Raw genomic sequence first — 12,259 nt, forward strand, 5'->3', positions numbered from 1 at the left:
CAACTGTGCGCGTCCTCATCTAGGCGGTCAAGCGCTTGCTTCTGTCTATATTTCAGTGGATACAGATTTTCCCAAAGGTCAAACGAGGCGTATTACACGATCATACAGCCCCCACACAAGCAACATTTCATTGATTTTTTCCTGCCTCTCAATATAGCCCGTGTTTATCCTTCCATCCTTGTTTTTTAAAGACGCTTATTCATTACGGCCAGTGCTTCTTACTGCCTAACATGTAAACCCATCTTCACACTGTCGGACACACCGCTGACACAGTTTACCAACGTGTCTTCCTTGTTGCGTGAAAATGACAAGCGAGCCATATATGTTATAAGAGCAGTGATGCAGAGCTGTGATGCACAGTTCGTTTGGTCAATCGAATGAGCTTTTACAGAACAATGGCTACATGTATGAAAGGACTAGCTCTAGGTGAGAGCTATATTGTCCCAATCAATAACACTTCCTCTGAGACTACCATTTTTCGTGCTTGCTATTCCCCAAACGCTGTATAGTGTTAATTGCAGAGCCAATTTTCGACACTTGTGCTAATTATATGCTGACCAGTTAAGTGATATCTCGAATCATGATACTTGTACACGTTAAGCGATCACGCAAGTCATAATACATGTACATCTTAAGTAATCCCAAGCTCTGATAAGTGTACGTCTTAAGCAATCATAAGCCATGATACCTGTACACGTTATCAAGTGATCACGTGTCAAGCTACATGTACATGTTATAAAGTGATCGTGAGTCAAGCTACATGTACATGTTATAAAGCGATCACGAATCAACCTACATGTACGTCATAAAGCGATCACGTGTCAAGCTACATGTACGTTATAAAGTGATCACGAATCAACCTACATATATATGTTATAAAGTGATCACGAGTCAAGCTACATGTACATGTTATAAAGCGATCACGTGTCAAGCTACATGTACATGTTATAAAGCGATCACGAATCAAGCTACATGTACATGTTATAAAGCGATCACGTGTCAAGCTACATGTACATGTTATAAAGTGACCACGAGTCAAGCTACACGTACATGTTATAAAGCGATCACGAATCAACCTACATGTACATGTTATAAAGCGATCGTGAGTCAAGCTACATGTACATGTTATAAAGCGATCACGAATCAACCTACATGTACATGTTATAAAGCGATCGTGAGTCAAGCTACATGTACATGTTATAAAGCGATCACAAGCCATGATACATGTACATGTTATAACGCGATCACAAGTCAAGCTACATGTACATGTTATAAAGTGATCCACGTATCAATTTATTTATTTATTTGATTGGTGTTTTACGCCGTACTCAAGAATATTTCACTTATACGACGGCGGCCAGCATTATGGTGGGTGGAAACCGGGCAGAGTCCGGGGGAAACCCACGACCATCCGCAGGTTGCTGCCAGACCTTCCCACTTACGGCCGGATCACGAATCAAGCTACAATGAAAAGGCCATAAAGCGATCACGAATCAAGTTACATGTACATGTTATAAAGTGATCACGAGTCAAGCTACATGTATATGTTAAAAAGCGATCCACGTATCAAGCTACATGTATATGTTATAAAGCGATCACGAATCAAGCTACATGTACATGTTATAAAGCGATCACGAGTCAAGCTACATGTACATGTTATAAAGCGATCCACGTATCAAGCTACATGTATATGTTATAAAGCGATCACGAATCAAGCTACATGTACATGTTATAAAGGGATCTCGAGTCAAGCTACATGTACATGTTATAAAGCGATCACGAGTCAAGCTACACGTACATGTTATAAAACGATCCACGTATCAAGCTACATGTATATGTTATAAAGCGATCACGAATCAAGCTACATGTACATGTTATAAAGCGATCGTGAGTCAAGCTACATGTACATGTTATAAAGCGATCACAAGTCAAGCTACATGTACATGTTATAAAGCGATCACGAGTCAAGCTACATGTACATGTTATAAAGCGATCACGAATCTAGCTACATGTATGTTATAAAGCGATCACAAATCAAGCTACATGTACATGTTATAAAGTGATCACGAGTCAAGCTACATGTACATGTTATAAAGCGATCACGAATCAAGCTACATGTACATGTTATAAAGTGATCACGAGTCAAGCTACATGTACATGTTATAAAGCGATCACGTGTCAAGCTACATGTACATGTTATAAAGCGATCACAAGTCAAGCTACATGTACATGTTATAAAGTGATCACGAGTCAAGCTACATGTATATGTTATAAAGCGATCACGAATCAACCTACATGTACATGTTATAAAGTGATCACGAGTCAAGCTACATGTACATGTTATAAAGCGATCACGAATCAAGCTACATGTACATGTTATAAAGCGATCACAAGTCAAGCTACATGTACATGTTATATAGCGATCACGAATCAAGCTACATGTACATGTTGTAAAGCGATCACATGTCAAGCTACATGTACATGTTATAAAGCAATCACAAGTCAAGCTACATGTACATGTTATAAAGTGATCACGAGTCAAGCTACATGTACATGTTATAAAGTGATCACGAGTCAAGCTACATGTACATGTTATAAAGCGATCCACGTATCAAGCTACATGTATATGTTATCAAGTGACCACGAGTCAAGCAACACGTACATGTTATAAAGCGATCACGAATCAAGCTACATGTACATGTTATAAAGCGATCACGAGTCAAGCTACATGTATATGTTATAAAGCGATCACGAATCAAGCTACATGTACATGTTATAAAGTGATCACGAGTCAAGCTACATGTACATGTTATAAAGCGATCCACGTATCAAGCTACATGTATATGTTATAAAGCGATCCACGTATCAAGCAACACGTACATGTTATAAAGCGATCACGAATCAACCTACATGTATGTCATAAAGCGATCACGTGTCAAGCTACATGTACATGTTATAAAGCGATCATGAGTCAAGCTACATGTACATGTAATAAATTCATCACGAGTCAAGCTACATGTACATTTTATAAAGTCATCACGAGTCAAGCTACACGTTCATGTTAAATGATCATGAACCATCAATACACGTACCGTACACTAGGACTATTTTAGTCCCAGACGTACATCACACCTTTTTCCAATGGCAGTGACTACCAATGTAAACCTTTCTTTTTTGCGCACCCAGCTAAATTCTTGTGACTTATTTTGTTTCTTGTACATGTCTTTCACAAGGGTCTCTCTCAGATTACTTTCCAAAATCAGAAATCCGTTGACAACATGTATCATTTTTTGCCATCCACCTTAATAGAATGTTGTACAGGTAATAGCAGGTTATTGTTATTCCGGTATTAAAATGAGCTCTGGGAGTTGAGGATGCAGTGTCTCAGGTATCAGCCAAAGTCCAGGCCCCATGATCATGAAGAGGTCTTAGACTTAAGTCATACATTCAGTCCTCAAATTTGGTATCAGTCCTCAAATTTGTTGTATGATAACTCACCCAGAATTCATGCTGTCAAGCAAGGTTTTGCCCTTGTTATGTAACAATAATAATTCTTAAGTGAAATTTTGACTAAAGTTTAAAGAGTGTTTCATGATCCCAAGGCCAGGGGTTCAATTGCTCAGGGTATGCCAGGTTGTTCCACCTTTAAATCTGCCTGCAGTTGTAGAAGTGAAATTCTTCATATATCAGTGAACACGAATTAAGCAAATAAATAAACTAACATGGCAGAGTGAAAATATACAAACCTGCTCACCGACTGTTGATTGTCACTAAATGTGGTGCATGTGTTACGTAACATTTTTATTATGCAAAATGTAATAACAATGTAATAACAATGATCGAAAGCTTGAGAAACCTAAAACATTTACGTGGTGATGCCTCAACTTTATTATTATTATCATAACAAAACTTGTTTATTCCATAACAGTTCTTAGCACAAATGCAATATGTTCTTAGCAAGTCCCAAATAAATTGTACTACTGTCCCCGGGATCCCAAAATGATTTTAGACTTTATGTCCAAATTTCAGATGACTTCAAAATTGTCATTTCTTATGTAACAAGGTCAAAATATTGCCTGACAATGTAAATTATGGGTAAGTTATTGTACAACAAATTTCAGCTAAAATAACAGAAAGGAACATACCAAATTTATTGATTAAAAATTTGACTTAAGACAAAGGTAATCTGAATGGCACGGTATCCAGTCAGTAGCATAAGCCATCAGTATGTTAAAACTTCTAGTATGTCTTGGTTGTCGCTGGTCTGGGAGGACACGATATCTTCATTTATTTGTTTATTTGATTGTTGTTTTACGTCTGACTCACTTAGGTAAAGTGTTATGGCTGCCCCCTTCTCAACATGTACTGTATAAGCCAGAGCCGAGTCTTAACTTGTACTGTATAAGCCAGAACTGAGTCTCAACATGTACTGTATAAGCCAGTGCTGAGTATCAACATGTACTGCATAAGCCAGAGCCGAGTCTCAACATGTACTGTATAAGCCAGAGCTGAGTATCAACATGTACTGTGTAAGCCAGAGCCGAGTATCAACATGTACTGCATAAGCCAGAGCCGAGTCTCAACATGTACTGTATAAGCCAGAGCCGAGTCTCAACATGTACTGTATAAGCCAGAGCTGATATTTTTTTTTTTTTGATAGGTGTTTTACGCCGTACTCAAGAATATTTCACTTATACGACGGCGGCCAGCATTATGGTGGGTGGAAACCGGGAAGAGCCTGGGGGAAACCCACGACCATCCGCAGGTTGCTGGCAGACCTTCCCACTTACGGCCGGAGAGGAAGCCAGAGCTGAGTCTCAACACGTACTGTATAAAGCAGAGCCGAGTCTCAACATGTAGTGTATAAGCCAGAGCCAAGTATCAACATGTGTGTTAAACATGGGACAGATAGGAAAATTTGTGAAAAGGAAGTAAGTACGAAAACTTATTTCTTCTCATTTATAAAGCCCCAGGTATAAGCCAGAGCCGCGTATCAACATGTAGTGTATAAGCCAGAGCCGAGTATCAACATGTACTGTCTAAGCCAGAGCCGAGTATCAATATGTACTGTATAAGCCAGAGCCGAGTATCAACATGTACTGTATAAGCCAGAGCCGAGTATCAACATGTACTGTATAAGCCAGAGCCGAGTATCAACATGTACTGTATAAGCCAGAGCCGAGTATCAACATGTAGTGTATAAGCCAGAGCCGAGTATCAACATGTAGTGTATAAGCCAGAGTCGAGTCTCAACATGTACTGTATAAGCCAGAGCTGAGTCTCAACATGTACAGTATAAGCCAGAGCCGAGTATCAACATGTACTGCATAAGCCAGAGCCGAGTCTCAACATGTACTGTATAAGCCAGAGCTGAGTCTCAACATGTGTGTTAAACATAGGACAGATAGGAAAATTTGTGAAAAGGAAGTAAGTACGAAAACTTATTTCTTCTCATTTATAAAGCCCCAGGTATAAGCCAGAGCCGCGTATCAACATGTAGTGTGTAAGCCAGAGCCGCGTATCAACATGTAGTGTGTAAGCCAGAGCCGAGTATCAACATGTACTGTCTAAGCCAGAGCTGAGTATCAACATGTACTGTATAAGCCAGAGCCGAGCATCAACATGTACTGTATAAGCCAGAGCCGAGTATCAACATGTAAGCCAGAGCCGAGTATCACGGCCCATGTTACATATCTATGGCCAGTTTTTCTACTTCCCCGCCTCCCAACTGTAATGATCTGCACTGTGCGAGGGAGTACACTTGATGGAACAGCCAGATCAGCTTCAAACTCTGACCTGGCTTCTCAAATCCTACTGGAAACTCTGACCTGGCGTCTCAAATCCTAGTTGAAACTCTGACCTGGCTTCTCAAATCCTAGTTGAAACTCTGACCTCACTTGTCAAATCCTACTGGAAACTCTGACATGGCTCCTCAAATCCTACTGGAAACTCTGACCTGGCTTTTCAAATCCTAGTTGAAACTCTGACCTGGCTTCTCAAATCCTAGTTGAAACTCTGACCTAGCTTGTCAAATCCTACTGCAAACTCTGACCTGGCTTCTCAAATCCTAGTTGAAACTCTGACCTGTCTTCTCAAATCCTAGTTGAAACTCTGACCTCGCTTGTCAAATCCTACTGGAAACTCTGACCTGGCTTCTCAAATCCTAGTTGAAACTCTGACCTGGCTTCTCAAATAATACTGGAAACTCTGACCTGGCTTCTCAAATCCTACTGGAAACTCTGACCTGGCTTCTGAAGCCCTACTGGAAACTCTGACCTGGCTTCTCAAATCCTACTTGAAGATACTGATCAGCAAGTGGCATACAGTTTACATAAACAAAAAAGAAAAAACAACAATAACATTTTAACAGCTTTATTGTACCGCAAGTAGGCACAGTATTTGTACTGATTCCAAATTAATGTTTTAACTTTTGTTTTGCTTTCCTTCCTTTGGCAGCACCCTTCCTGGCTCCTCGCACAAATCCGGAGAACTGGCCCTTCAACTTGGCTTGTTTTCTGTGAACAAAAAGAGAATAAAACTGAATTAGTGTGACACACACAATCTTATTGGCAGATTTAGCGGATTTTCTTTTTTTCTGCAAAACTCTGCAAAGGAATTGTAACTTTCTGTTTTCAGTCTGTTGCTTTAGAAACAAGAAATCTGATCGATTAGATCCTAAATTAAAAAGTACTCTATTCCCATATGAGCCTGTATGCCACATTTGGAGACCCTGTGTAACACCATATGATTTATACCATGTTAATGTTGTTTTGGTTGCCATGGAAATGTGATCAGATCAGCCATAGTAAAAATATGAATACTGTTCACCTTAATATGAACCTACATATCGAAGATGAAATCAATGTCTGAAGCATCATTGTCTCAGGTAACAATGTCTGAAGCATCAATGTCTGAAGCATCATTGGCTCCAGTATCAATGTCTAAAGCATCAATGTCTGAAGCATCATTGTCTCAGGTAACAATGTCTAAAGCATCAATGTCTGAAGCATCATTGTCTGAAGCATCAATGTCTGAAGCATCAATGTCTGAAGAATCAATGTCTGAAGCAGTGATTTCACAGATGCCAATACAGTGAATAATGAAACCAGCAAAGATCTGTCACAACGAGCTACAATGTGCCAAATGAGGTCTATTCCCCAGTTGCTTTATACTCTGTGTAACAATTATTTATTTATTTATTTGATTGGTGTTTTACGCCGTACTCAAGAATATTTCACTTATACGACAGCGGCCAGCATGGTGGGACTCTGTATAACAAAGACGTGTATCCATATGATTTTGATTAATTTTGTTTCAGGCCTAGATGTTGGTAGATATACCTTCTGTTTAACTGTGAGAACTGCAATGGGACGTAAGCATAAGGATCAGGTTGTCCCTTCTTCTGTACATCACCGCCAGCCTTCTGCCAAATCAACAGAATTAAGAAATAATTCAAAAACATCACTAGTACATGGAGGGGTCAGATTGAAACAAGGCATCATTTGCACCACTAAGTGTTTGAGTAGCTTAACACCTTATTGATATATGCATCTATCTAAGTATTTCTGCCTTCATAAAATTGTAACAAGACTTAAGAGAAAGCAACGGTAGCTCGCCGTGTAGAGATATCAGAAAATTGTAGCCTTCTGAGTTATCCTAGGGCATTACCCTCCAGCCCCAATTTAATTACGATGAGTTATGAACTTGGGATAATTTTTTCAAATCAGTTAATGCCTTTTAACCCCATTTTCACCCGCACGTCTTAACATGGTCGCCACAAACTTACACAGTGTTTATGCTGATTAAGTTTTCATTTCTGTAAAGTCCAGATTCTATCTACAAAAACTTATCATCTGGGAAAATAATTCAAAGCTTCTGGATTAAGCTCTCATTTGAACAATTTTAAAGTTCACATTCCATATTCATACAGCAATAATTTTATAATTATTACCATAATTCAGGGAATGCTACCTAAAAAGCACATGCATGTCAACATACCCCAAAACCCCACTGCTCTAGCTTTACTCTGCCAAACATGTCATTTTTAACTGACATTTGAGAATACACTACGGATGAGACATCTCACCTTTGCCTTGTACTCCTGGCCCAATCCTTTCTGGACATTACCCTCCTTACTTCCTAAGGACTTTCCCACAGCACCTAGAGGGCGATGAATACCCCTGCCTCCAGCTGATAAGCAAATAAACATCATACAAAAACAAATTCTTCATATTGTCATTGGCATTTTACAAACCACTAAGGGACACATTAACCATGACAATGCCTTACTACAAGGAACACATTAACCATGACATTGCCTTACTATACAGGACACATTAACCAAGACACTGACTTACTATACAGGACACATTAACCAAGACATTGACTTACTATACAGGACACATTAACCATGACATTGCCTTACTATAAGGGTCACATTAACCGTGACATTGTCTTTCTACAAGGGACACATTCATCACGACACTGCCTTACTATATGGGACACATTAACCATGACATTGTCTAACTATAAGGAACATATTAACCATGACACTGTCTTACTATAAGGAACACATTAACCATGACACTGTCTTACTATAAGGGACACATTAACCCTGACACTGTCTTACTACAAAGAACACATTAATCATGACATTGCCTTACTATAAGGGACACGTTAACCATGACATTGCCTTACCATAAGGGACACATTAACCATGACGTTGCCTTACTATAAGGGACACACTAATCATGACACTGCCTTACTATAAACAGAACAATTATACCATGCATAATTAATGCATAATTAATTTCATAAAAGTTACTTTCAAAAAAGTCGATCGCTCGGTTATTTTTTAAACCACAAATATGTTTAACCCTCTTTGCTAACAGCATCAATGTAATACATATGCACACAATATTAGTTTTGATTCAAATACACCACAAATCTGTGTATTTACACAGAGTATTATATTTCATTGATGCTATGTTACAGATGTTGTCGATTGAGGTGTATTCATTTTGAACTGGACTTCAAATCCAAACTCAAGTTAACAGTGAGCTTTATAAGTGAGGAATGTAACCACAACACCAAAAGAAAAAAAAAGGATACCAGCATCTTTACCTTTATATTTACTGGCTGAAGTGATATCCTCATCATCATCTCCTATGGACAGTTTACGCTTTTTGCCTTTTTGCTGCAACAGTGATAGTGCAATTTAGATCCATGTTTAACATATCTCTGCCAGTAAATATACGTTGAATAATGAACATGTGCAACCTTATGCTGGGTTGGGGACTTACTTGTGTGTACATGGCAATGGTCACGTTCTTAGGTGAGAAAACCCACCAAGTACATAATAAAATATTCTCACTTCAAACAGAGTCAATCAAGCAGAGACTGGATGTGAACACTTGTCTTAGTGAACCCATTAAGGTGGCTCAGCCAAATGATATGCATAATACTTGTCCTAGTAGCTTCCCACAGCTACAGCAATTATTTGAATGTGGTTGAACTCCTCAGCTACGAGTAATATGTTGACCGGGTTGGGGGTGTGTGGGTGTGGGTGGGGGTGTGGGTGTGTGGGTGGGGGTGAGGTGTGTGGGTGGGGGTGTGGGTGGGGGTGTGGGTGGGGGGTGAAGTGAGGTGTGTGGGTGGGGGTGAGGTGTGTGGGTGTGGGTCGGGGTGAGGTGTGTGGGTGGGGTGAGGTGAGGTGTGTGGGTGTGTGCATGGGTGTGTGGGTGGGGGTGAGTGTGTGTGGGTCGGGGTGAGGTGAGGTGTGTGGGTGGGGGTGTGGGGGTGAGGTGAAGTGTGTGGGTGGGGGTGAGTTGAGGTGTGTGGGTGGGGGTGGGGGTGTGGGTGGGAGTGTGAGGGTGAGGTGAGGTGTGTGGGTGGGTGTGTGGGTGGGTGTGTGGGTGTGTGGGTGGGGGTGAGGTGAGGTGTGTGGTTCTAAGGAAGCAGCATCCAGCAGAAAGTTACAAGTAACAAGTTCCCACATGACATTATATCACTCAAACATAACATGAGACTACTAACCTTGTGACTGGCTTCAAATGTGTCAAATAGGTCCTGAAGGTCATCTTCAGCTTCCGACTCTCCTGTAATAATGGTAGCCATACTGTTAATAACAGGTTATCAAAGTCAGGCTAACGTAAGGCAATAAATCAGCAAGTAAACATCTAAACAGGACATATTTATGAAGGTTTGATTTTATCTTCTCCACATTTGAAAGCTCTTTCCTATATATTAAGCTCATCCCAGCATTATTGGGGGAGAAAGCCCGGCCGCAGCTTGGCGGAAACCCACAACCATCTGCAGGTTAATGGTGAGAGACTTCTTACGTTGCATTAGCATGCTAACCACTTGGTCACGGAGCTTAAGGCCCCTCACATACTCATTACCCCTCACAAACTCATTACCCCCCTCACACACTCATTACCCCTCACACACTCATTACCCATCACACTCTCATTACCCCTCACACTCTCATTACCCCATAGGCACTCATTACCCCTCACATACTCATTATCCCTCACACACTCATTACCCCTCACATAGTCATTACCCCTCACGCACTCATTACCTTCATCACTATCTTGGTCGGCAGAAATGATAATCCTCCCATCAGAGGTCATCTTGAAAGCATCCTCAGCTTTATCTGCCTTCCCTTTTCCAGTGGTTGGTTTAGAAGCTGAGAACAAATCATACACATAATACTGAAATGTTTTAATTATACGATGTATATGTGATAAATCCTAAAAGAACTTTGGTTAAATTTTTTTTTTTTTTAAATTGTACGAGACTTTATAAATGAATTATTGAGTTATTAAGATATTCACATGTAAATGCTTTTCTACTCTTGTGTAGTACATGTATACTTTATATCTGGCTATTCGGAGCCAAGAATGCACTGAAAATGCTATCTCCAAAAACCCTGTAATAATAGAGAGATGACCATGTACTATACACTATAATAACATTGAAAATAGCTATACAAAAACAAGAATATACAGAAAAAGGACACATACATTCACATTTCAGTACTCATCAAGCTTTGCTCCTTTCAAGTGAAAATAAAACAAGAGCAATTTGCTGTTAGGGTAATGCAGAATCCCTGTTGACTTTATCACAGTAACCGATAGATGTGTCTGTATGTCTGTACAAACAGGCTGACAACTGGCTGCATACCCATGAGCCTCTTTGTCGTTGACACATCAAGGAAGTCCATGATTTCTGAAGGGTTATCTTCCATCAGCCAGGCTTTATCTCCCTTCCGCTCTTCCTTAGCTTTCCTCGTCTCCATCTTCTCCTTGTCTTCATTGCCTTCGTCTTCCAGTTCAGAGTCTGTGTCTCTCAGCAGATCATCAATACTGCTGCTGTAACGGATCAGCAAATTTAGCCTCATTACACATGTGCTTGTACCACACAGACAAATAAGCACCAAAATCCGGTACTATATAGCCAGGTTCTAAAACAGATACATGTACATGTAAAATTCCACACCAATAAAGTTGTCACATTATTTGTTTGGTATCATCTTAAGCAACTACCGTCCATGCTGAAACTTGGCTCTTTTCTGATCTCATGTTAGCCCTGCCAACCAGCATTTAATTGACCAACCAGCTAAATGTGACTTTTCAGTTCACTAAAGGAGAGCCATTTGTGAGAAGATATATGGAGAACTGTCAAGCCCACAAAATAATCAAATCTGCCATAACTATGTTTAACATGGGGGAAATCTCCAGAAACTTGTTGATGGAACTGTCCACTAGAGTTGGACCACTAACTTGATGTGTACACTGTCACGACGAAACTATCCACATCTAAGCTTCACTTCAATACAATAAACAGTTACGGTAAATTCGTCAACATTTTCGCATATTTGCAAGGTGTTTATTCAAGCATATTCTGAAGGAATTATTCCATGTAGTCTGAAAAAATTATACTTTCTGTGAAACCCTGAAATTTGCTAACTCAAGCAATGTGGTTTTGTGTCCAAAATCAAATTAAAAATACACATAAACTGCACTGAAAATTGTTCTTTCACATCTGAAAAGGTTGAGGAATTGGGGTACATAAAATGTATGGAGAACACTTATGTGACTGACACAGTGGAAACCTAGAATGCAGCTCTGTTCAAAACCCACATCAGCCAAAAATAGTGATTTGTTTTCAGCTGGTAGTGTGTTATTTTGCCAGAGATTATCATGACTTATCTCCCTTGCATGTTGTCCAGCAAAGCTGGTCAGTTGAATGGCCA

General features: G+C 39.9%; 1 protein-coding gene across 1 annotated transcript in view; it reads right to left on the bottom strand.

The window, feature by feature from the left end:
- Positions 1-6,375: 6,375 nt before the first annotated feature.
- LOC135467169 (RRP12-like protein) overlaps positions 6,376-12,259 on the bottom strand; it is a 40,032-nt gene continuing 34,148 nt past the window's right edge. Inside the window, exons 19-25 of the mRNA XM_064744935.1 lie at positions 11,188-11,375; positions 10,583-10,690; positions 10,036-10,097; positions 9,124-9,196; positions 8,087-8,190; positions 7,341-7,423; positions 6,376-6,515 (exon numbers count right to left, since the gene is read on the bottom strand). Of these exons, the coding sequence (XP_064601005.1) occupies positions 6,416-6,515; positions 7,341-7,423; positions 8,087-8,190; positions 9,124-9,196; positions 10,036-10,097; positions 10,583-10,690; positions 11,188-11,375 (718 nt within the window). The 3' untranslated portion in view covers positions 6,376-6,415. The remainder of the gene's footprint in view (positions 6,516-7,340; positions 7,424-8,086; positions 8,191-9,123; positions 9,197-10,035; positions 10,098-10,582; positions 10,691-11,187; positions 11,376-12,259) is intronic.

The sequence above is a fragment of the Liolophura sinensis genome, chromosome 6 (assembly GCF_032854445.1).
Source record: "Liolophura sinensis isolate JHLJ2023 chromosome 6, CUHK_Ljap_v2, whole genome shotgun sequence".
Taxonomy (NCBI): Eukaryota; Metazoa; Mollusca; class Polyplacophora; order Chitonida; family Chitonidae; genus Liolophura; species Liolophura sinensis.